A 21,097-nucleotide genomic window follows, 5' to 3' on the forward strand; every position below is an offset into this window, starting at 1 on the left:
TAGAAGCAGATTTGCAGTTTTCTTCTTCCTGAGTGACGCAATGGGCTCTAATCTCTTCTGTTGGTTTGTTCTAGAGTGGACAAAGAGGATGAAATGACCTGTCTTATAAAGGGCTGTAATTTTGTACTAAAGAATATACCTCATGAGGCCTTTGTCTACGTGAAGCATGCAGATCCCGAGTTTCGATTTCAAACCACTCACCCGAACATTTTCCCCTATTTGCTAGTTAACATAGGTTCTGGGGTATCCATAGTTAAGGTAAAGCGTTGTGGTGTTGTATGTATGTGTTTTTTTTTCTACTGTACTTCTGCAGGTTGCTATAACCATGACCTAAACATTCCTGTATTCTATGACTTTCCGTCTATTATATATAAAGTAATATTCCTCATCAGCAGAGCAAATGGTCACCAATAAGTTAGCCCTGTGTACACTAGCAATATCCACTTGCCCTTTTTGAATGCCTACTTCATCCATATGTACATTCAACGCAAATTTTGCCTAACATTGATGTTTAATTTGCAGGTCAATAGAAAAAAAAAGAAGCTGTTTTTGTTTGTTTTCTCTTTTGTTAAACACCTTTTTAGCAGCATTTCACTGTTCTCTTGTTTTTTAAGTTGGTGCATAAGGGAAACGTGGCATTTAAAAGACATATAATGATCTCTTGTGTACATGTGAATACTATATGACAGGGCATATGTACTAAGCCTTGGAGAGAGCTAAAATACCAACCAACTAGCTCCTAGATGTAATTTCTTGGCACCCTTCTGTTCTCCCTGTACACCTCCTCTCTGGGTGCACTCACTGACTCCTTTGGCTTCCAATGTCACCTCTATGCGGATTACACAAAAATCTACCTCTCCTCTCCTGATCTGTCCCCCACTGTTCTCTCTCAGGTTTCCAACTGCCTCTCTGCTATCTCCTCCTGGATGTCTGAGAGATTTCTGAAGCTCAATATGGACAAAACTGAACTCATTATCTTTCCCCCACCCAGAGCCACACCCCCTACTAATATCTCTATCACTGTTAACAACACCATCATCTCCCTCGTTCCCCAACTCCGCTGCCTGGGTGTCACTCTTGACTCCTCCCTCTCCTTTGCACCCCACATCCAAGCTCTGGCCCATTTTTGTCGGTTCCAGTTACGCAACATTGCTCGCATCAGGGCCTTTCTCTCACCGAGTGCACCTAAGCTTATTATCCACTCACTGGTCATCTCACGGCTCGACTACTGCAATGTTCTCCTCACCAGCCTCGCTCAATCCCAACTGGCTCCTCTCCAATCTGTCCTCAATGCTGCAGCCAGGCTTATCTTCCTCTCCCGCCGCTCTACTTCTGCCACTCCCCTTCAACAAAATCTGCACTGGCTTCCATTCCCCTACAGAATCCTCTTCAAACACCTCACACTCACATACAGGGCCATCTCTAATTCCATTGCTCCATATATCTCTAACCTCATCTCCATTCATACACCCTCCCACCCTCTACGGTCGGCTGACGACTGTCGTCTCTCCTCCACCCTGATCACTGCTTCCCATGCTAGAGTACAGGACTTTGCCCGTGCTGCACCCCTTCAGTGGAACGCACTCCCTCGCTCCATTAGACTCTCCCCGACCTTGCAAAGCTTCAAACAGGCACTGAAAACTCACCTGTTCATCAGAGCATACCCTTCCACTGCATAACTAGTCCTGTATAAACCAGCTGGTTCTCCGACCCCTTTCCTGCTATCTAGCCACCACCCACCTGCTTGCACCTCTTGTAATCTGTCTGTCTCCCCTTCCTACTAGATTGTAAGCTCCTCTGAGTAGGGCCCTCTTCCCTCCTGTTGTGTAAGCCCACTTCTCTTCACATTTCACTCACAGCTCTCCTATACTCCAACACTCAGTGACCATTGTTGTCTGCATACCCATCTCCATCATTGGCCACAAGCCTCCAGTAGTACGTTGATCGAGTCCTCACTACTTACATTTAAGCTGTAATGTGTATTGAACTGTGGCACTCTTTACTTGTTCTCTAATTTTGTTATTTATTCAATGTTATGCTAAGTTTTGTCTCCCTGTACTGTTCCTTTGTACGGCGCTGCGAAACACATGTGGAGCCCTATAAATAAAATTATGATAATAATTATTTGCAAACCCATCCTGAATGATGGCAATTAAAAGCTATTTGGCTTGTACTTTATCTCTCTCCACAGCTTATTACATTGGCCTCATATTCTTATGGCCATGTAATGCATCACTGTAAAAGACGCATATCTGCACTGATTTAGGAAACAAGGGCCTCCTGGCAAATATTTTTGGCAATTGTAATCCATTATAAATTGTATGGCTCAATGGCTATTCCAAGTATAAATCCCTCCGCCTATCTCTTCCACTCTGCCTGTGCAACCTTCTTAGTGTTCATTCTAGCACCCACTATCTTTGAAAATCCATGTAATTTCTCTTCCCTGCCTGGGGTGTCTGCTGTAGTGCTTCTAGCACAGTGTGGTCTGTATATCAGCACTGATATGCAAACCAGACCTGTGCTAGAAACACCACAGCAGACAGTGACACCCCAGGCAGGGAAAAGGAACTACATGGATTTTCAAAGATAGCGGGTGCTAGAATGAACACTACTTCTGTAGATGTCTACGTCTTGCTTGATAACCGATGTTGCTTGGGTTTATTTTTCCAGTCTAGAAGGCTTGCCAGTATAGAGTGCAAAGTGACTACTAACGCAGGGTGGCCTGTTTCCGGGCATTTGCCATACGTGCTATCCTCTTCAATGCCAGGCTTTGGTAAAGAGAATAATGACAGCTTTTTCTGGCATCACCCTGTTGAAGCCAAATGGGCTACTTTCTGTTTTGTATCCCTCCCAGTACCCCCCCCCCCCCCCCCCCCCCCTCCAGACAGTTGGACTTCCAGGGCTGAAACCCATAGGTGCCGGCTTAACATAAGTCTGTCCTTTGCGATCTATTAAGGTTATCACACGTGATTAGTATCATCGCGGTGGTATGTACCGCAAAGGCTCGGTACATTCTGCCCACAGGCTGACGCTTTCACAGGTGGAACTGTTATACCTGATGGAGGAATTTGCATATAATTACTTGTCTATATTGGCAGCTGGTTTTCTAAAAAGAAAGAGTACAAAATGGACAATAATGTTATTACTCCTGGTTCTCCAGATAGTTACTTTATATTGCCTTACGTTGCACGTTATATCTAAAGTTCGCATGCCCTTCTTGCCGAAATGTCCTATATGTGATAGAATTCCCATTTAGATATGCATACGTAACAGGAAATTTATTTCTTTGGCAGGTGGACACAGAGGACAAGTTTGAACGAATTGGGGGAAGCTCTATAGGAGGCGGGACATTCTGGGGGCTTGGAGCCTTGCTCACAAAAACAAAGGTGAGACCAAATTCAGCCAAAGCCTGGGGTTGCAGCTGTGTCTTAGTCCGATGATCAATTGTTTGCGGATGGTGATGTGTTTCTGCATTATATCAATGTAACCAGTACAAGCTATTGCAATGTTATCTGCCTGTGTCTACGAAACAAGTGACTAATAGAGCCTACACACCGAACAATTTCTGAAAATTTTCTAAGCGATCGCACGAGAAAATGACCCTATATCGATCAGTGCATAAAGGCCATAGCGACAGCGATGCGCAGCCCCGTGCATTGCTATCGCCAGGAGAATAAGTCTAGTCAGGGCCAGTGACCTCACCGGAGAACACTGGCCCTGACCTATCGCTCAGCAGACAGCGCTGACACATCTCTGTGCTGAGTAATCTTACTATGATGATCTAGCATTGCTCAGATAGCTCAGCAGAGTCCCTTGGTGTGTAGGCCCCAAGAGTGGCTGATTACAGTATACATTAATGGGATTGTTGACACAATGGCGGATATTCCATCCCGGGTCACGACTGTCGGGCAGGCCGGACAGCCGTGACCCTGTCTTGTTCTTGGCTGGCTTGACTGGTATTCGGCAGGCGGGATTCAATGTCAATAAAGATTATTTTTAGGAGAAAAGAATATGGCTTAACGTTTCATTTCCTACCAATATCCTTATTTGATGTCAACAGAGGTTTGATGAATTACTACAGCTGGCGGCTAAGGGTCAACACACAAATGTTGACATGCTGGTGAAAGACATCTACGGAGGCGCTTACCAAATATTGGGATTAACCGGGAACCTGATTGCAAGCAGCTTTGGCAAGTCCGCCACAGCAGACAAAGGTATTTCATATAGATACGTTGATGACCGCAGGTTCGAGAAACATTTTATATCCGTCTGGGCAGAAAACTTTTCATTCAGGGAACATGTTACCCAAACAATACAGTATTCTCTTCTCCCTCTGTCCACCTCGATAGTATTAAAAACCACCTTTTTCGAGATAGAGAGAGAGAGATATATATATATATATATATATATATATATATATATATATATCCCCACAAAAGTATTATATAGCGCCCTTCGACTTAAATTAGGGTTATTCCTGTCTTTCCTTTTACCAATTTATACATAAAACATTTATTGATACAAGCATAAAAGATAATAATAAAACAAACTTTTTGCAGTTATTCTTGTCTTTGGAAATGATATTTCTTGATTAATAGGTGATATCAAGTACCCGACGCGTTTCGTCTCGTCAAGAGGCTTCATCAGGGGTATGCCAGTAGTATTTTTTCAATCTTGGGTTGAATTTCTTATAGACTAGATAGAATAAATGCTATTCACTTTATTGTATTTCTCCCGAACCTCTCTGTTCTTAGAGGTTCATTAACATACTGTCAGGACATATATCCTTATAGGATCTTTAAATCCTTATAGATTATTTTTTCTTTGATTATTGTCAGGAATTAGTACCTATTAAGCAATGGTCATATTTGCAATATATTATTGCTATTCACTCCTGTGGTGTGCACATGATTCCACGGGTATAAAGAATCACAAATTCTTTTCTCAATTAATCCTTGGATAATTGGTACAGTGTCCCACTTTTTAGGTTAAGGACAAAGGTGTAGTTGTGGAGAAAGTGACTCCTTGCCTGTGCCTGTGTGCCTGGACCTGTGCTCCTCAATATCCAAACTGTCGTGTAGTTGTGGAGAAAGTGACTCCTTGCCTGTGCCTGGACCTGTGCTCCTCAATATCCAAACTGTCGCCCAATTGTATGTGTCGACCGATTGACCATGTCGACATTTCTCATGTGCCGACCTATTTAACCATCAACCTTTTTTTTTTTTTTTATTGTCGGCCTAACGACCACATCCCGTCCATAGGCTTTGTAGTGAATATATAGTGCATAAAGTCCAAAAAAACGAAGTTCAAAACCAGAAAAACTTTGGGGCTAATTCAGCATGAACGACTAAATCGAGAATTCACAAATCGAGCGATAATCGAATGCCTGCGCATTCATAATGTACATATCGGTCATGCGTGAACGGAATTAGCGTAAAGAATGAGTATGGAGCGTAAACCGTTTCATTGACAGGAAGTTCGGTTTTAGGGGTGGTAACCTGCCATTTTCTGGGTGTGTCAGAAAAAAAATGAAAGGCCCACCCAGGGTTTTTTAGAGCGGGTGTGACGTCACTGATGACAACTTGTCACAGATTAGTGGAAGCCCCAGAGCTGCTCATACAACATATGCCCAGGCCTGCCCCTGACTATAACCACCTATACTATGCTACTCCAGAGTTGCCGACTTTCAAAAAATCCTCTCCGGGAGAGGAATCTTGCAGTACAAGTTTTGGGGGCGGGGCTTAACGGTGACATCATTAAGCCCCGCCCCCATTACGGCAAATAGCCGAAATAACTGATATCCATGGAGGGGGCGGGGCTAAAACGACACGATTGTGCCGTTTTAGCTCCGCCCCCTCCCCTGAGACCCGCGGATTGCGGCATATAAATGCAGCGATTGGGGGGCTCAGTGGGGTTTCCCCGGATTCCGGGAGGGTTGCCCACCCTTCCGGGGGCCGGGAGGAAGGACCCGATTTTCGGGAGACTCCCGCAAATTCCGGGAGGGTCGGCAACCCTGTGCTACTCTACAGCGCATTACATTTACTACACCACCCAAATCCATATTTTTTTTTTTTTTTTTTAAGTAATGAACAAAATCAGCTAGTGTGTGATGAATATATATTTATTTTGGAAAATAAGCATGTTTTGTACTCCCACACATTTGTTTACAAATAAATTGACTTTGGTTTTCTTTAAATGTTTATTTTTTCTGGATCTTTCCACCCTTATGGGGCCTACACACGGGGAGATGTGCTGATCATCCTGTGCTATCTGTCAGGACCAGTGTTCTCCTGTGTGACAACTGGCCCTGCCCGGGAATGTAATAAATGTATGCAGCATGCTGGATATCGCTATGGCCCCTACACACAGAACAACAATGTTGGGGTGTTTTCTAAGAGATCCTGTGAGATCACTTAGAAAATGCCCTGAAATCACTACGTGTGTACGTATCGCAAGGGAAAAGAGGGCGTGCTGGCAAAGTGGTTTTTACTATGTTGCATGCAGTGTATTTGGCCAGAGACCAAATCGCACATGATCAAAATCGCAAGTGCATGTAGCTAAAATTGGCTCCATGTACTTTTAAAGGGAAATCGCATAATCAAAATTGGCCATAGCCAGAATCGCACTGTGTGTATGCCCCTTTTGCGATCACAGCAGTGCAAATGCTGACCATTCTTTGGGGTATATTCAATGCAGGGTGGGGCGAGCGTCTGACTGCGAGCAGAGCTGATAGCTCGCCCTCGGTATTCAACTCACCCCTCCCCCCCCCCCCCCACACTCGCAGTTTCCACATCGCCTGTTCCTTGAGGCAAGGTGGAAACGGCGAGTGTGGCCGAACCTTCGAAATTTAGAGGCATTTCCCAGTAATGTAGAATACAGCGAGCGGTCAAGACTCTGGGATGGTTAAACCTTGAGCTTTACTGTTGTTGTTGTTTTATTGACTATAGTTTGCAAAGACTAGAGGTGTGTTCTGGTCGTTATCATGCTGTAGTGTGAAATAACAACCTATAAGGTAGGTGCTGGAAGGGATGGCATGGCGCACCAGGATGTTGTAATAGCATTTGGAGTCCATGATTCCTTTGATTATGCTAAGTCTCCAACTGCGCCACCACTGAAACATCCTCAGACCATGATTGATCCTCCTCCATGCTGTACTGTGGGCTGAATGCAAAAAGGAAGCATGAACTCCTCTGTTGCAGTGGACTTGCGCCTCTTTGCCCCAAACACCTCACACTTTGCCACACTTCCCATCAAGCCACCAGCTACAAGAACCTAAGCCAGTGGTTCCCAAACTTTTTAGAATCGCGGTGCCCTAGAGTATTGGAATTTTTTTTTCATTGCATCCCAGACCAAAATTTTCTTATTGAGAAATTTAGAAAATAATAATAAATTTAAGGTGTGTGTGTGTGTGTGTATATAGGTTATCCTTCTGTTCAATTATGTGATGAGGGACAATATTTGTATTTCTACATATTTTATGATAGGCAAATATGTGCTTCTGGCTTCCAAAAACAAATTTTAAGTGGCCCTGGACCACCAACACAAGGCACTTATGCAAGCACCCCAAGACACCCAAGGGTGCCATGTCACATTTTGGGAACTACTGGACCTAAGCTATGATTTTCAGGCTGCAGCTCATCCCTTGAAGCAACAAGGCTGCGTTTGATGGCTGCCAAAAATTGCCGCCAATTAAATATTGCCCATGGTCTCAACCAACCACCTACAGCACATTACTAAAGGGATTTATTACAATATGTTTGCGTTAAAAACAATCTAGAGAATGGTAATGGCATTTGAGTAGCAGTATGTAATTTACAGTTCATCATGCTGAACCTATTGTGTCTGTTCTAGAATTCTCCAAAGAAGACATGGCAAAGAGCTTATTGCACATGATCAGCAATGACATTGGCCAGTTGGCTTGTCTATATGCTAAACAACACAACCTCAATCAAGTGTATTTCGGAGGGTTTTTTATCCGAGGTCACCCTGTTACAATGCACACCATAAGCTACAGCATCAACTTCTTTTCCAAGGTAAGATTTGACCACCACAGCCGTCTTTCGACAATCCGTGGCTGTTTTTTGCCGACATGCCAACTTTTTCCGACACTCGACAGCCAGAACATTTAATTCCGACTGTTGAGTTACTGTCGAGCTGAGCGAAAATGGCCGGATTGTCAATCTCTACTGGTCAACAATTAAAAAGGTTGACGCATGCACTAGGGTTGACATGGAAAAGGTTAGGTCCCTATGTTGACATGGACACCGTATAAGAGTACCGTGTCCCCCCCCCCCCCCCGCGCATGGCGAGTGCTTCCGGCATGGTGCCTCGCTATTATGTTCTCCCTCTATGCCCACTGGGATGGCTTAGCATGAAATAAGTCGGTTTAAAAATACAAAATAAATCCTTTAAAACTTAATGTCGACCTTGTGGCCATGTGGGCCTTATGCATGTCAACAGTGCATGTTTTGCAGGTCTCCTCACAGAATCACAAGTGAGCTAATTAGCTCCATCTGTGTATCTTTTCGATATGACCGCGGCACTGGGGACTTCAAAAACGAAACAGGAAGCTGGTTCTCTGTTGACGTTTCAGCCTTTAATCTTAGGCTTTTCTCAAAACAGCTTTACAGCTGTAAAGCTGTTTTGAGAAAAGCCTAAGATTAAAGACTGAAACGTCAACAGAGAACCAGCTTCCTGTTTCGTTTTTGAAGTCCCCAGTGCCGCGGTCATATCGAAGGTATTATTGGACTCAATCCGGGTCTTTACAGAGGGCACGGGGCCCTAAGGAGTCTGTGTATCTTTTAAAATGTGTCAGTGATTAATGAGTGCAGCAGCTAGGTTGTCTGGAAAATGTGAACTGTTGGTAGCTCTCGAGGGCTAGGATTGGCTACCACTGGTCTACCCCATCTGTATCACCCATGTCTGTGCCCCTCCCCTACAGTGTGTAATACCCCTTTTAGACCAAAACGCCGGGTCGCACCCGGCTTTTTGGACCCTGGTTGAAGCCGAGTGCGACCCGGCGTTTAGGGGCATTTACACCGGACGGGCTTAAACGCCCGCACCCCCCTCCCGGCGCTTGAAGATGACAGCGCAATGTCATCTTCAAGCGCCGATCGACGCCGCCGTACCCAGAACGCTGGGCAGCCCAGTACTAAGGTAAGCTGCTAGGCTGCCCCCAGTCCCCGCGCGCACCCCCCACCATTGGACAGGAGGTGAATGGATGCCGCACACAGGCATCCGTTCACCTCCCTCCCCCGCAGCCGCTGCTGTCTGCAGAGTAAAGCAGACAGCAGCGCCGGCTGTCAGTGTCAGACTGACAATCCGTCCAACCTGCGGACGCTGCGGTCCGCAGGTTGGACGTTCCCCATTCATGTAAATGGGAGCCGGGTCATCCGACCCGGCATTCCCATTTACACCGCCCTCTACCCAGGTCCTAGCCATGTTCTACCCAGGTCAGGACCTGGGTAGAAGTCCCGTGTAAAGGGACACGGCGTTAGGGATTTACACCGCCGAAGATCCGGGTCTGACCCGCCGCTGACCCGGATTTTTCGGCGGTGTAAAAGGGGTATAAATGGTCACAAGCGGGGCCTTCTTCCCTTATCTGCTTTTCCTTCTCTAAAGCCAGCCATACATCTACAGATCGATTGTCAGATTGGGCTGGTTGGAACTAAATCCTGGTAATGGATGAGAGTAAATGACAGTTGACCATTTGCTTTGAAATGCGGGAAAACTGCCAAAAACTGTCACTCATCCATTACCAGGTTTTTGTTCCAACCAGCCCAATCTGACAATCGATCTGTAGATGTATGGCCAGCGTTACTTAAACTATGTTTTAAAGACACCAAATTCCACGGTTTTCTGCCACCTGATACTTATTCCAGTGTCCTATGCTGATGCAGCTATGTTTTTGTACCCTGTACTCGTCCATTATTCTCTTCAACTGTAAGTCACTGTTACCTGTTTGCTCAGTACTGGCCGGAATGGTGCTGCAGATCCCTTCTGGTGCCATTGATGATGATGATACTAGAACATATATTTAAAATGCGATTCCAATTGAAGGTCTGAAGGCCCCATCCACTAATGCAAGGTATCGCATATGATACACTGCTAAGTACAGCTCCTGGGCAGCTGGACCACATACAATACAGCGTATGCTGTCCTTTTTTGCATGCATTTGATGTATTGTATGCAATACCAGAAAAAAATCTCATAGCAGCCATGACGATCTGGGACTCGGTAACGAGGTCCGGATCGGAATCGGAGGAAAATGGACATGCGATATGGCCACTTGTTATCCTTGTCCAAGAAGCTCGGCATCGGATAAAAAGTGCCCATATTCCACTAGTGGTTGGGGGCCCTTACACATCTACATCTGAGCGGCTATGACCATGTCCAGAGACCTGCAATCTATTTAAAGGGTTAAATCTGACCTGGTCATACACACCAATATACTGTACAAGCCTTGCAGGATTTAGCTATTACTGAATGCAGGTCCCTGGATTGTATTATAGCCAATCTGTTAAAGGTGAAAGCTAAGCAGTCATTTTCTGTGGACACAGCTCAGATTTCAGACTGCTGAGTGTCACTGCTGGTACTCCGTCAGAATGAAAGCTGCACTCAAAATACTCTGAGACCTGGGAAAGTTTTATATTTCTATCCTTTCCCAAACGTGTGCCGGCTGATGCTCTGACAGTCACATTTCCGACGGTAATTAATCCAATCCCGGCTGTGTGTGGCTACTCTCCCTTGTGTGGGTCCACAACCCTCACAGAGGGAGAACAGAACCTGGGGCGGGTGCAGCGAGCCCGCAAGGAGCTTTGTAGCGCTGGTCCCCCTCTCGGAGTCTTGGCAGTCAGGATTCCGATGTTGTATTAATCCAGACGGTTAAACGAATTATTATTATTATTTTTAACAATAAACACTGTACACGGTTAATTATAGAAAAGGTGTAAGCTTTATTTAATAATGCCCCTTATGGTGTGACATCAGGGAAATAGAGCTTTGGAAAAAATAAGTATGGCCTCTTTCAGGCATGCAAAACCTGGTTACAAATACATATTTACATAGAGATTCCTATTGTCTGTCTCTGCTAACTGGAACGGCAGTCAAACATTTCAGACAAATATATAGTTTTTTTCTTTCTTTCCTAGTCTTGTGTTGACTGGTCACAAGATGCCTAGTTGACCTCTTTATCATAGAATCAGATATATGTGATCACTCACATATATCTAGAGAGCGCCACACCAATGGATGTAATCAATATAGATTTATTACTTTTAAAATTATTATAAATCTCTCAATAAAATGTACAATTTAATAAGTACTCACAAAAAAATATAAAAACACAATGGAATAACAATAGATTTGCATACACTCCTGATAAAGTCAATTTAAGGACTGTGTTTAAACAGTAGTATGTCCTTTGATTATCCCTTGATAGGGACTTAGAGCTTTTTAGACAATGATAGTTTCATTAAGGGTGATAGAACAGACCTTAATTTCTTTTTCTATAGCCGATGGAATGAATTGATGGCAATCTCTATTCTGTGTGATTAACAGACAGCTCAAGCTCCCCTGTCAGCGGGGGGACGCCACCAACCTGGGTGAGTCCCGCACCGTGTCACTAATTGTGATTCCCGGCATACAGCTAATCTGTACAGCTTGCTGGAGACGGACGGCTCGCCCCCTGTACAAACATCACATCAGCGGATCGTCAACAGGCGGCGACCGCTGACAGGGGAGCTTGAGCTGTCTGTTAATCACACAGAATAGCGATTGCCATCAATTCATTCCATCGGCTATAGAAAAAGAAATTGAGGTCTGTTCTATCACCCTTAATGAAACTATCATTGTCTAAAAAGCTCTAAGTCCCTATCAAGGGATAATCAAAGGACATACTACTGTTTAAACACAGTCCTTAAATTGACTTTATCAGGAGTGTATGCAAATCTATTGTTATTCCATTGTGTTTTTATATTTTTTTGTGAGTACTTATTAAATTGTACATTTTATTGAGAGATTTATAATAATTTTAAAAGTAATAAATCTATATTGATTACATCCATTGGTGTGGCGCTCTCTAGATATATGTGAGTGATCACATATATCTGATTCTATTATACTTGTCCCCCTACAAACCATCCAATTTGTAATTGGGAGCAGCCAACTACGCTTCTATATTCATTGATATTGGTATCAATACCATTTAAGAATCTAATAAGTTGTGTGCAATTCCCCTCTTTAAATACCATCCGTGTTTCTCCTCCCCTTTTTTCTATAAAAGGTGAGGTCACTCATTGCGCCCGATTGGTTTGGTTTTTCCAACCATAGTTGTTAGTTTTAGACCTCTTTATCAGTCTATCCTTTTACAAACAAGACGCTGGCCATGCCCCCCTACAATAGGCCAACTTGTCTGAAGGATCTTATTACCCTGGCAGCTCCCCGGGTGGGCTCTTGCACGATTTGGCATTTGACGTGCTAGTTTTGCATGCGATTTATCACCTGCAACTCCCGGAGAGCTGCAGGCAGAGGGAGCGGGGTTTGCAGACAGCCGGGAGATGAGCTGCAGAAAAAATATACCCATACAAATAAATGGGAGGCCTCCCATTCTTTTGTATGGGTTTTTTTTCCCCCTCTATCTCCCGGCTCCTGGCGCCCGCCCCCCATGCGCGTCTGTCCAGTCGCCGCCTCTGTGCCACCCCGTACGCCACTCATCCACTTTGCACACTGTATATAATAGATATGAAATCTACTCTTGAATGTTAGGGGTGTGTGTTTTTTTTATTTTATTTTTTTAATTAGAGTTGACAAGCTGGATTAATTTTGAAGTTGTTCACTTTTTTTTTTTATCTATTGATGCCATCTAAATATAAGCCTCATCTTGTCCTCCTTACAGCAGTGTAACCTTCAGTGACCTCCAAATGTAAAATATGATGCAAGTCTTTTTACTAAGCCTTAGAGAGTACCAGCCAATCGGATCTAAAGTACCAGCCTTACTGCCATGTTACAGGCTGTGTTTGAAGATTGACAGGTACTGATTGGCTGGTAATTTATTTTGTTCCTCTTTATCCTTCTCCAAGTCTTAGTAAGTAGACCCCTTGGAATGCTGAGGTTGAATAAAAAGAGGCTTCTATTCTAGTACAGAAGTCCGACATCTACACTCCTATACATCTGTTTCTAGGGGGAAGTCCAGGCACTATTTCTCAGGCATGAGGGTTATCTTGGTGCCATTGGGGCATTTCTGAAAGGAGCGGAGGAAGATAGTAAGTATGGATTCAATATAATGTATCCTTTATGAAGCTTTCGCAATTTCATTGTATACATTTTTAAAAGGTTACATTTGAGCAAGTCCTCTTTTTGTGCGTCTTTTGTTTTTAATGCGTTTCAGATCTCAACCTGTACAGTTGGGGGGAGAACTATGCTGGCAGTTCTGGGCTGATGAGCACCTCACCAGATATCTACCCCATGCAGAGGTCTCGGAGTGGAACAGTGAGTTTTTTTTGTTACGTTTATAATCTCTATTTACTGAGGCGTTTAAAAGTACATCAAGACAATACATGCACATATAAATGGGGAGGATTGATGAATTCAAAAAGAGAGACCGCAACGAAGGTGGGTGCTCATTAGAGCCAGTGAATCTGGAAACCAAAGAAGTCCTAAAAAAGTGGTGCTGTAATGGCAATACCTTAGTAATATTGAGAACACACATTAACTTTTTGTTTTAGCGGTCAATGACATGGTAATCAGCACTGGTATTTCTTTGGTTGGAGCAGTTACTTGTCAGTGCAGCACTAAATGAAAGATGCAAGGGTCTTTCAGGAGTCCAGAAACTCACTGACCTTTTATATACACACACACTGATTACAAGCAAACAGATAACAGGTGAGGATGGTTACCTGTAGTAGCCATTCAAACTCATTTGTGTCAACTTGTGTGCATGTTATCAGGCCAAAATCTCCAGGGTATGTAAACTTTTGATCAGGGTCATTTGGGTAGTTTCTGTTATTATGATTTAAAAAGAGTTGTTTGACAATAAATGGCTTCACCCAACCACTAACCATGAGTGACAGAAACGTTTGTGAGTTAGCATTCGTATTCTGACAAATGGCCAGAAAATCACAAATTCTGCTAGGGTATGTAAACTTATGAGCACATCTGTATAATCCATGATTGCGGTGTCCATCCTCTCAGTCAGTACAATGCAGGCTGTATAGAGTAGGTCAGCTGACCAACTTTTGAGCAATTACAACTTTATTGATGCATAAAATCCAAGCATTGGGCTACTTGGCAGTGGAATAAGGTATCCAGTGAATCCTCCTTTGCCCTGTACTCACAAAAGTATAGGTGCACATGTGGTGCTTAACTAAACAACTCTACATCCCCGATTGCTCGTTTCCAATAATAGTGTCCTGGAAGTTCCGCATGGTTGTGGAGAGGCATGATTACTCTGGTCCGAATTTGCCCCCGGTCCCGATTGCGGGGCATTGCGCATGCGCGAATATGTGCAAGCCCCAGGAGCAAGCGCCTTCCGGGACGCTCGCTCATTGATGGGCGGGCAGGGAGCGGATGAAGTGGACCAAGATTTTTCCTCGGTGCGGCCGCATGCGAGTGGATGTGTAAGAGTACACAGCGAGACTCGCGACTAAATGCAGCGGGCTCCCTGCGTTGGCCACAAGCCTCACTGTCTGGGGGAATCCTCACTGTCAGAGAAACTTTGAATACAATGAGCGGCCGGCGCGGGGGTTAAACAGCGCGGATAGCTTGTTTTCTGCGATCCCCGCCATATAACCCCCTCGCCGGCCACATTGAATACGCCAAATATAACAATTTCCTTTTACATAATGTAGAAACAATGATCTCCTACATTGGTTGGATGGAAACACCCATTTTGAATGAAAATATGCAGACCTACAAGTAACTGTACAGGATGATGTGTATTTTTATTTATTTGGTACTTGTTTCCTAGCACGGCGCCCATCGTGTCAGTTGGGTATGCTCAACTCAAGGGTATGCGATGGGACCCAACTGACCCGATTTCAGGCTTTTTTTCACCTTTCCCGACAATTGTAAAATCGGGTCCATCGCATGCCATTATAATGGCATGCGACGCGACCGACCCAGTTTTACATTGTATGCATTGTACTCAATGTTAAATTCTTATGTAAAATCGGGTGCATTGTATGCCATTATAATGGCATACAATGCGACCAATGCGGTGGACCCGATTTTACATAGGGAACAATGTTAAATGGCCCACCATACCCGATTTTTGATTGTATACCCACCCTGATGGCTAATTTTGTATGTGAAATGCCCCCCCCATTGTTAACACCATCCCACGATGAACGCCAACTCGAAGCGTGGCGAGCGGCGGCGGTACGTGTCCTCCGACCTTTTCATAACCCCACTATCCACTTCGGCGTGGAGTTGATTATATATAGTGTGGCGAGGCAGCGAGCCACCGAACCCGAAGCTTCGGGCTCGGTGGCTCGCTGCGCTCGCCACACTATATAACATCATCTCCACGCCGACGTGGATAGTGGGGGTATGAAAAGGTCGGAAGACGCGTACCGCCGCCCCTCGCAGGCTCGCTGCGCTCACCACACTTCGGGTTGGCGTTCATCGTGGGGTGGTGTTAACAATGGGGGGGGGGATTTGACCCATCAGGGTGGGTATACAATCAAAATTGGGGTCTGGGGGGCATTTAACATTGGGTCCAATGTAAAAATCAAGTCCATCGCATGCGATTTGGTTGCATGCGGTGCAATCGACCCTATTTTTTCCGACCCGATGGATACAATTAAAATCGTTGGCGCCGTGCTAGGAAACAAGTACCATTTATTTTAACCATAATATGTTGGCTTGACTACATATAGGATCAGTCACATACTTTGCTTGTAACTGTGGTCATTTATTCATTGCAAAAAGTTTTGTTTTCATCACATTCTTTTCATTTCTTTTTCTTTCTCCTTTCATCATCTGCAGTTTTCTGTAAGTACCTCTATGTATGTTGGTGCTGTAGATTGTGGTTCTGTCAAGTTGCTATTAATGTTATAGATGGAGGAGGACGCTTGTTATTTTGGGCAGAATACTGGAGCTGCGTCTTTTCTATGTCTAAATATACATTCCTCCACTAGTAGGCCCGCTCGAAGCAAAAGCTTTGAAAGCTATTCTGCTACCTTCTGTGTTTTATGTATTTGAGAAAGAGATGTAGTTTCACTCTCTGACAGCAGATAGCAGTGTTTCGGAGACTCACGGACACTAGAGATAGATAGATAGATAGATATAGCTGATCTTAAATACTACAGCCAGAGGTTTAACTGTCCTAGATACAACAATCCTAGCTAATATCCTCATTTACCTCTCCATCCCAGTAATCCTAGCTAATATCCTCATTTACCTCTCCATCCCAGTAATCCTAGCTAATATCCTCATGTACCTCTCCATCCCAGTAATCCTAGCTAATATCCTCATGTACCTCTCCATCCCAGTAATCCTAGCTAATATCCTCATGTACCTCTCCATCCCAGTAATCCTAGCTAATATCCTCATTTACCTCTCCATCCCAGTAATCCTAGCTAATATCCTCATGTACCTCTCCATCCCAGTAATCCTAGCTAATATCCTCATTTACCTCTCCGTCCCAGTAATCCTAGCCAATATCATCATTTACCTCTCCGTCCCAGTAATCCTAGCCAATATCATCATTTACATCTCCATCCCAGTAATCCTGGTCAGTATCACCATTTACCTCTCCGTCCCAGTAATCCTAGCCAATATCATCATTTACATCTCCATCCCAGTAATCCTGGTCAGTATCACCATTTACCTCTCCGTCCCAGTAATCCTAGCCAATATCATCATTTACATCTCCATCCCAGTAATCCTGGTCAGTATCACCATTTACCTCTCCATCCCAGTAATTCTGGTCAGTATCACCATTTGAACACAACAGAAAAGAACAGAGTAAGTTCTGTGCGCCAGGCAGCCTATGGCAGGTACATCCACAGGGGTGGCCCTATACCCCTAAAATGAATGAAAATAACAGTAACAATTGGGATGTTCCCTCCACCGGCGCCTTTTCTAAATCAGAGTATGTCCCTAGATAGACAGGAGCGGTCTTCTTCTCTGAATCTTGACAGACATATATAAGTATCTATAACCATACGTTCCTTCTGCCCATACAGCGTCTCCTCTTCTCCCAAATCGACTGCTTTATGGATAGTGGAACACAAATTCCTCTCATCTGTATTGAGTAAAACGATCTGTGGGGTCAATCACCAAAAAAGATGGAAAAAGGGCATATGGTGCAATACCACTTTTAATCACATATAAACAAGCATGTACATAGTAACACCGATCTTGAAAGAAATGGCTAATTAGAGAATTAGGTCCCCGACAGCCCTTCTTCACCCACACAGTGTCCGGCGCAGGCAGGGAGGCTTCTATCTCCCTGCCTGCAGCCGTCCCCCAGCTCCCCGGCGGCATTCTCCGTGGGGGTTAAAATTCACCGCCAGGGGCAGAGAGCCCCTGACGCGTTGAATAGGGCGGACAGGCGGCTGCCCAGCTAATTGCCCTACAGGGAGAATTGGGGCGAAAGTGCAGCGTAGGATTCGCTGCCGCCCCCGATTCCAACTATTGAATACCTGCCTTTGGCCAGTATTCAATGCCTCTGATTCGCCGTATTTTCTGTCGCATCAGGCAATGTTCTCACACAAAAAGCAATTCACCCAACTCTCCATCCAACTACAGGCCCATCTCCCTCCTCCCTTTTGCCTCCAAACTCCTAGAACGTCTGACCTATAATCGTCTCCTAAGCCACCTTACTGCTAACTCCATTCTAGACCCCCTCCAATCCGGGTTCCGCCCTTTACATTCCACTGAAACTGCCCTGACCAAAGTCACTAACGATCTACTATCGGCTAAATCCAAAGGCCTCTTCTCTATCCTCATCCAGCTTGATCTGTCGGCTGCCTTTGACACTGTTGACCACCCTCTCCTGCTCAACACCCTCCGCTCCTTTGGCATCACTGGCACGGTCTTCTCCTGGTTCACCTCATACCTCTCCGATCGCTCCTTCTCCGTCTCCACTCCGAGCTCCTCCTCTCCTACTACCCCCCAGCCAGTCGGTGTTCCCCAAGGGTCAGTCCTTGGCCCTCTCCTCTTCTCCCTCTACACCACCTCTCTGGGCACCCTCATCAGCTCCTATGGTTTTCATTACCACCTTTATGCTGATGATACCCTAATCTATCTCTCCTCCCCCGACTTATCCCCATCACTTCTGTCCAAGGTCTCCGAATGCCTCACGGCCATCTCAGCCTGGATGACCCAACGCTTCCTGAAACTAAACATGGCTAAAACTGAACTTCTAATCTTCCATCCCCCGAACATCCCCTCTTCTCCCACTATCTCCATCAGCATTGGTGAAACCGAGATCACGTCCACCGACCAAACGCGCTGCCTCGGTGTCATCATTGACTCCTCCCTCTCTTTCACCCCCCACATTCGTGCTCTCTCACAGTCTTGCCGCTTTCACCTACGCAACATCTCACGCATCAGACCATTCCTCTCCACTGACGCGACCAAAATTCTCATTCACTCTCTTGTCATCTCCCGCCTTGACTACTGCAACATCCTTCTTTCTGGGCTACCTCTCACCCGCCTCGCACCTCTCCAATCCATTCTTAACGCTGCTGCTAGGCTCATCTTCCTCTCCCGCCGCTCTACCTCCGCCTCCCCCCTCTGTTTATCTCTTCACTGGCTCCCCATTCCTTTCCGAGTTCTCTTTAAACTCCTCACCACCACCTACAAGGCTCTCTCCTCCTCCACAGCTCCCTACCTCTCTTCACTGATCTCTATCCACACTCCCTCCCGTCCTCTTCGCTCCATCGCTGACCGCCGACTGACCTCTCACCTAATCACCTCCTCCCACTCCCGTGTCCAAGATTTCTCTCGCGCTGCCCCCCTGCACTGGAACAACCTCCCGCCACCCATCAGGCTATCTGATTCCCTTACCTCCTTCAAGCGCTCCCTCAAAACCCACTTTTTTCGACTAGCCTATCCCTCCTCCTAACCTCTTTTGATCCTCCTATCCTGCCTCCGTTCCCCTCCGTTCCTACTTATCCTATTGTATTTCGTTCGTCCACCCACCTATTTTTAGTATGTTAACTCTTATGAGCAGGGCCCTCCTTCCTCACGTACTCACCCTACCTCATTACCTCACATGTGCTCCTGTCCTGTTCTTCCCTTCCTCTACTTCATCTTCGGTCTCCTTGACTATTTTGACACCTACTTCTGAACTGATGCTGATTTTAGTTCTACCAGCTATACCCCTATTTATACTGTATCTTTCCACACACCCTGTACGTTACCTTGTAATTTTTTTTTTTTTGTTTGCTATGTACGGCGCTGCGGACACTTTGTGGCGCCTTATAAATAAACGTACTACTACTACTTCACCCTAATCAATTAACAGAATTCGCTGCAAATGAAGAGCGAATGACTGGCGATTCGCCATTTGCGATTCGCCGGTGGTTTTCAATGGGGTTTTTAGTGGGATTTGCCGGGAGTGTATTCAATGCTGAAATGGAGAACTGCTTTCTCCAGTGATTTTCGCCATGATTCTCCAATTTGCATTCGGCATCTTTTTTGGGTGAACTGTTGTGTTCTTTTTAAATAAAGAGGTTTTTTTTTTTTTTATCAAAAAATCATGAAATTTGTATTATTTGTATTATGTGAATGGTCCTGCTATTTATTTTACTGGTCATACAGCACAAATATATTTGGAATTCTTTAAAAAAAAAAAAAAAATTAAACATAAAATATGCAGGGGGGGCACTGCTGATTACACTACATTTACATTTTGCAGGGGGGCGCCGCTGATCTCACATAAGGGCTGCACCTGCCCGCTGGTGGGTGGCATGCAGCGGGGTCTTGCAGCGTAGGGTCATGTCAGGTAGCGCTGGCGGGCAGGAGGTGGGAACTAGTGGTTATTTATTCACTGCAGGGACCCCGCCGCTGATCTCACACGCAGGGACCTCCTGCCAGACCCTGCTGCATGCCACCCACCAGCGGCCAGGGGGTCCACCATCCCCGACACGCCGCCGACAGCTGTCAGTAGGGAGAGACCTGTCCAACGGCAGCAGTCGCAGTCCTCCGGCTCTGGCAGCAGCTGTCACTAGGGAGAGATGGGTCCAGCAGCAGCAGTCGCAGTCCTCCGGCTCTGGCAGCAGCTGTCACTAGGGAGAGACGGGTCCAGCAGCAGTCGCAGTCCTCCGGCTCTGGCAGCAGCTGTCACTAGGGAGAGACGGGTCCAGCAGCAGTCGCAGTCCTCCGGCAGCAGCTGTCACTAGGGAGAGACCGGTCCAGCAGCAGCAGTCGCAGTCTTCCGGCTCCGGCAGCAGCTGTCACTAGGGAGAGACGGGTCCAGCAGCAGTCGCAGTCCTCCGGCTCCGGCAGCAGCTGTCACTAGGGAGAGACGGGTCCAGCAGCAGTCGCAGTCCTCCGGCAGCAGCTGTCACTAGGGAGAGACAGGTCCAGCAGCAGCAGTCGCAGTCTTCCGGCTCCGGCAGCAGCTGTCACTAGGGAGAGACGGGTCCAGCAGCAGTCGCAGTCCTCCGGCTCCGGCAGCAGCTGTCACTAGGGAGAGACGGGTCCAGCAGTAGCAGTCCTCCGGCAGCAGCTGTCACTAGGGAGAGATGGGTCCAGCAGCAGTCGCAGTCCTCCGGCAGCAGCTGTCACTAGGGAGAGACGGGTCCAGCAGCAGCAGTCACAGTCCTCCGGCTCTGGCAGCAGCTGTCACTAGGGAGAGACGGGTCCAGCAGCAGTCGCAGTCCTCCGGCTCCGGCAGCAGCTGTCACTAGGGAGAGACGGGTCCAGCAGCAGCAGTCGCAGTCCTCCGGCTCTGGCAGCAGCTGTCACTAGGGAGAGATGGTCCAGTCGCAGTCGTCCTCCGGCTCCTGCAGCAGCTCTCACTAGGGAGAGATGGGTCCAGCAGCAGTCGCAGTCCTCCGGCTCCGGCAGCAGCTGTCACTAGGGAGAGACGGGTCCAGCAGCAGCAGTCGCAGTCCTCCGGCTCCGGCAGCAGCTGTCACTAGGG

General features: G+C 46.1%; 1 protein-coding gene across 2 annotated transcripts in view; it reads left to right on the plus strand.

Moving 5' to 3' along the window:
- Window positions 1-21,097, plus strand: part of PANK4 (pantothenate kinase 4 (inactive)) — a 65,952-nt gene that overhangs the window by 16,839 nt on the left and 28,016 nt on the right. For both annotated transcript variants that reach the window (XR_014464082.1, XM_083163320.1), the window contains exons 4-9: window positions 75-258; window positions 3,294-3,386; window positions 4,061-4,214; window positions 7,852-8,033; window positions 13,181-13,262; window positions 13,388-13,488. Coding sequence is in view for 1 of the 2 variants with exons in the window: in XM_083163320.1 (XP_083019446.1) it covers window positions 75-258; window positions 3,294-3,386; window positions 4,061-4,214; window positions 7,852-8,033; window positions 13,181-13,262; window positions 13,388-13,488 (796 nt within the window). In the remaining variant the exon portion in view is untranslated. The remainder of the gene's footprint in view (window positions 1-74; window positions 259-3,293; window positions 3,387-4,060; window positions 4,215-7,851; window positions 8,034-13,180; window positions 13,263-13,387; window positions 13,489-21,097) is intronic.

The sequence above is a fragment of the Crinia signifera genome, chromosome 19, assembly GCF_055691185.1.
Source record: "Crinia signifera chromosome 19, ASM5569118v1, whole genome shotgun sequence".
In the NCBI taxonomy this organism is placed as follows: domain Eukaryota; kingdom Metazoa; phylum Chordata; class Amphibia; order Anura; family Myobatrachidae; genus Crinia; species Crinia signifera.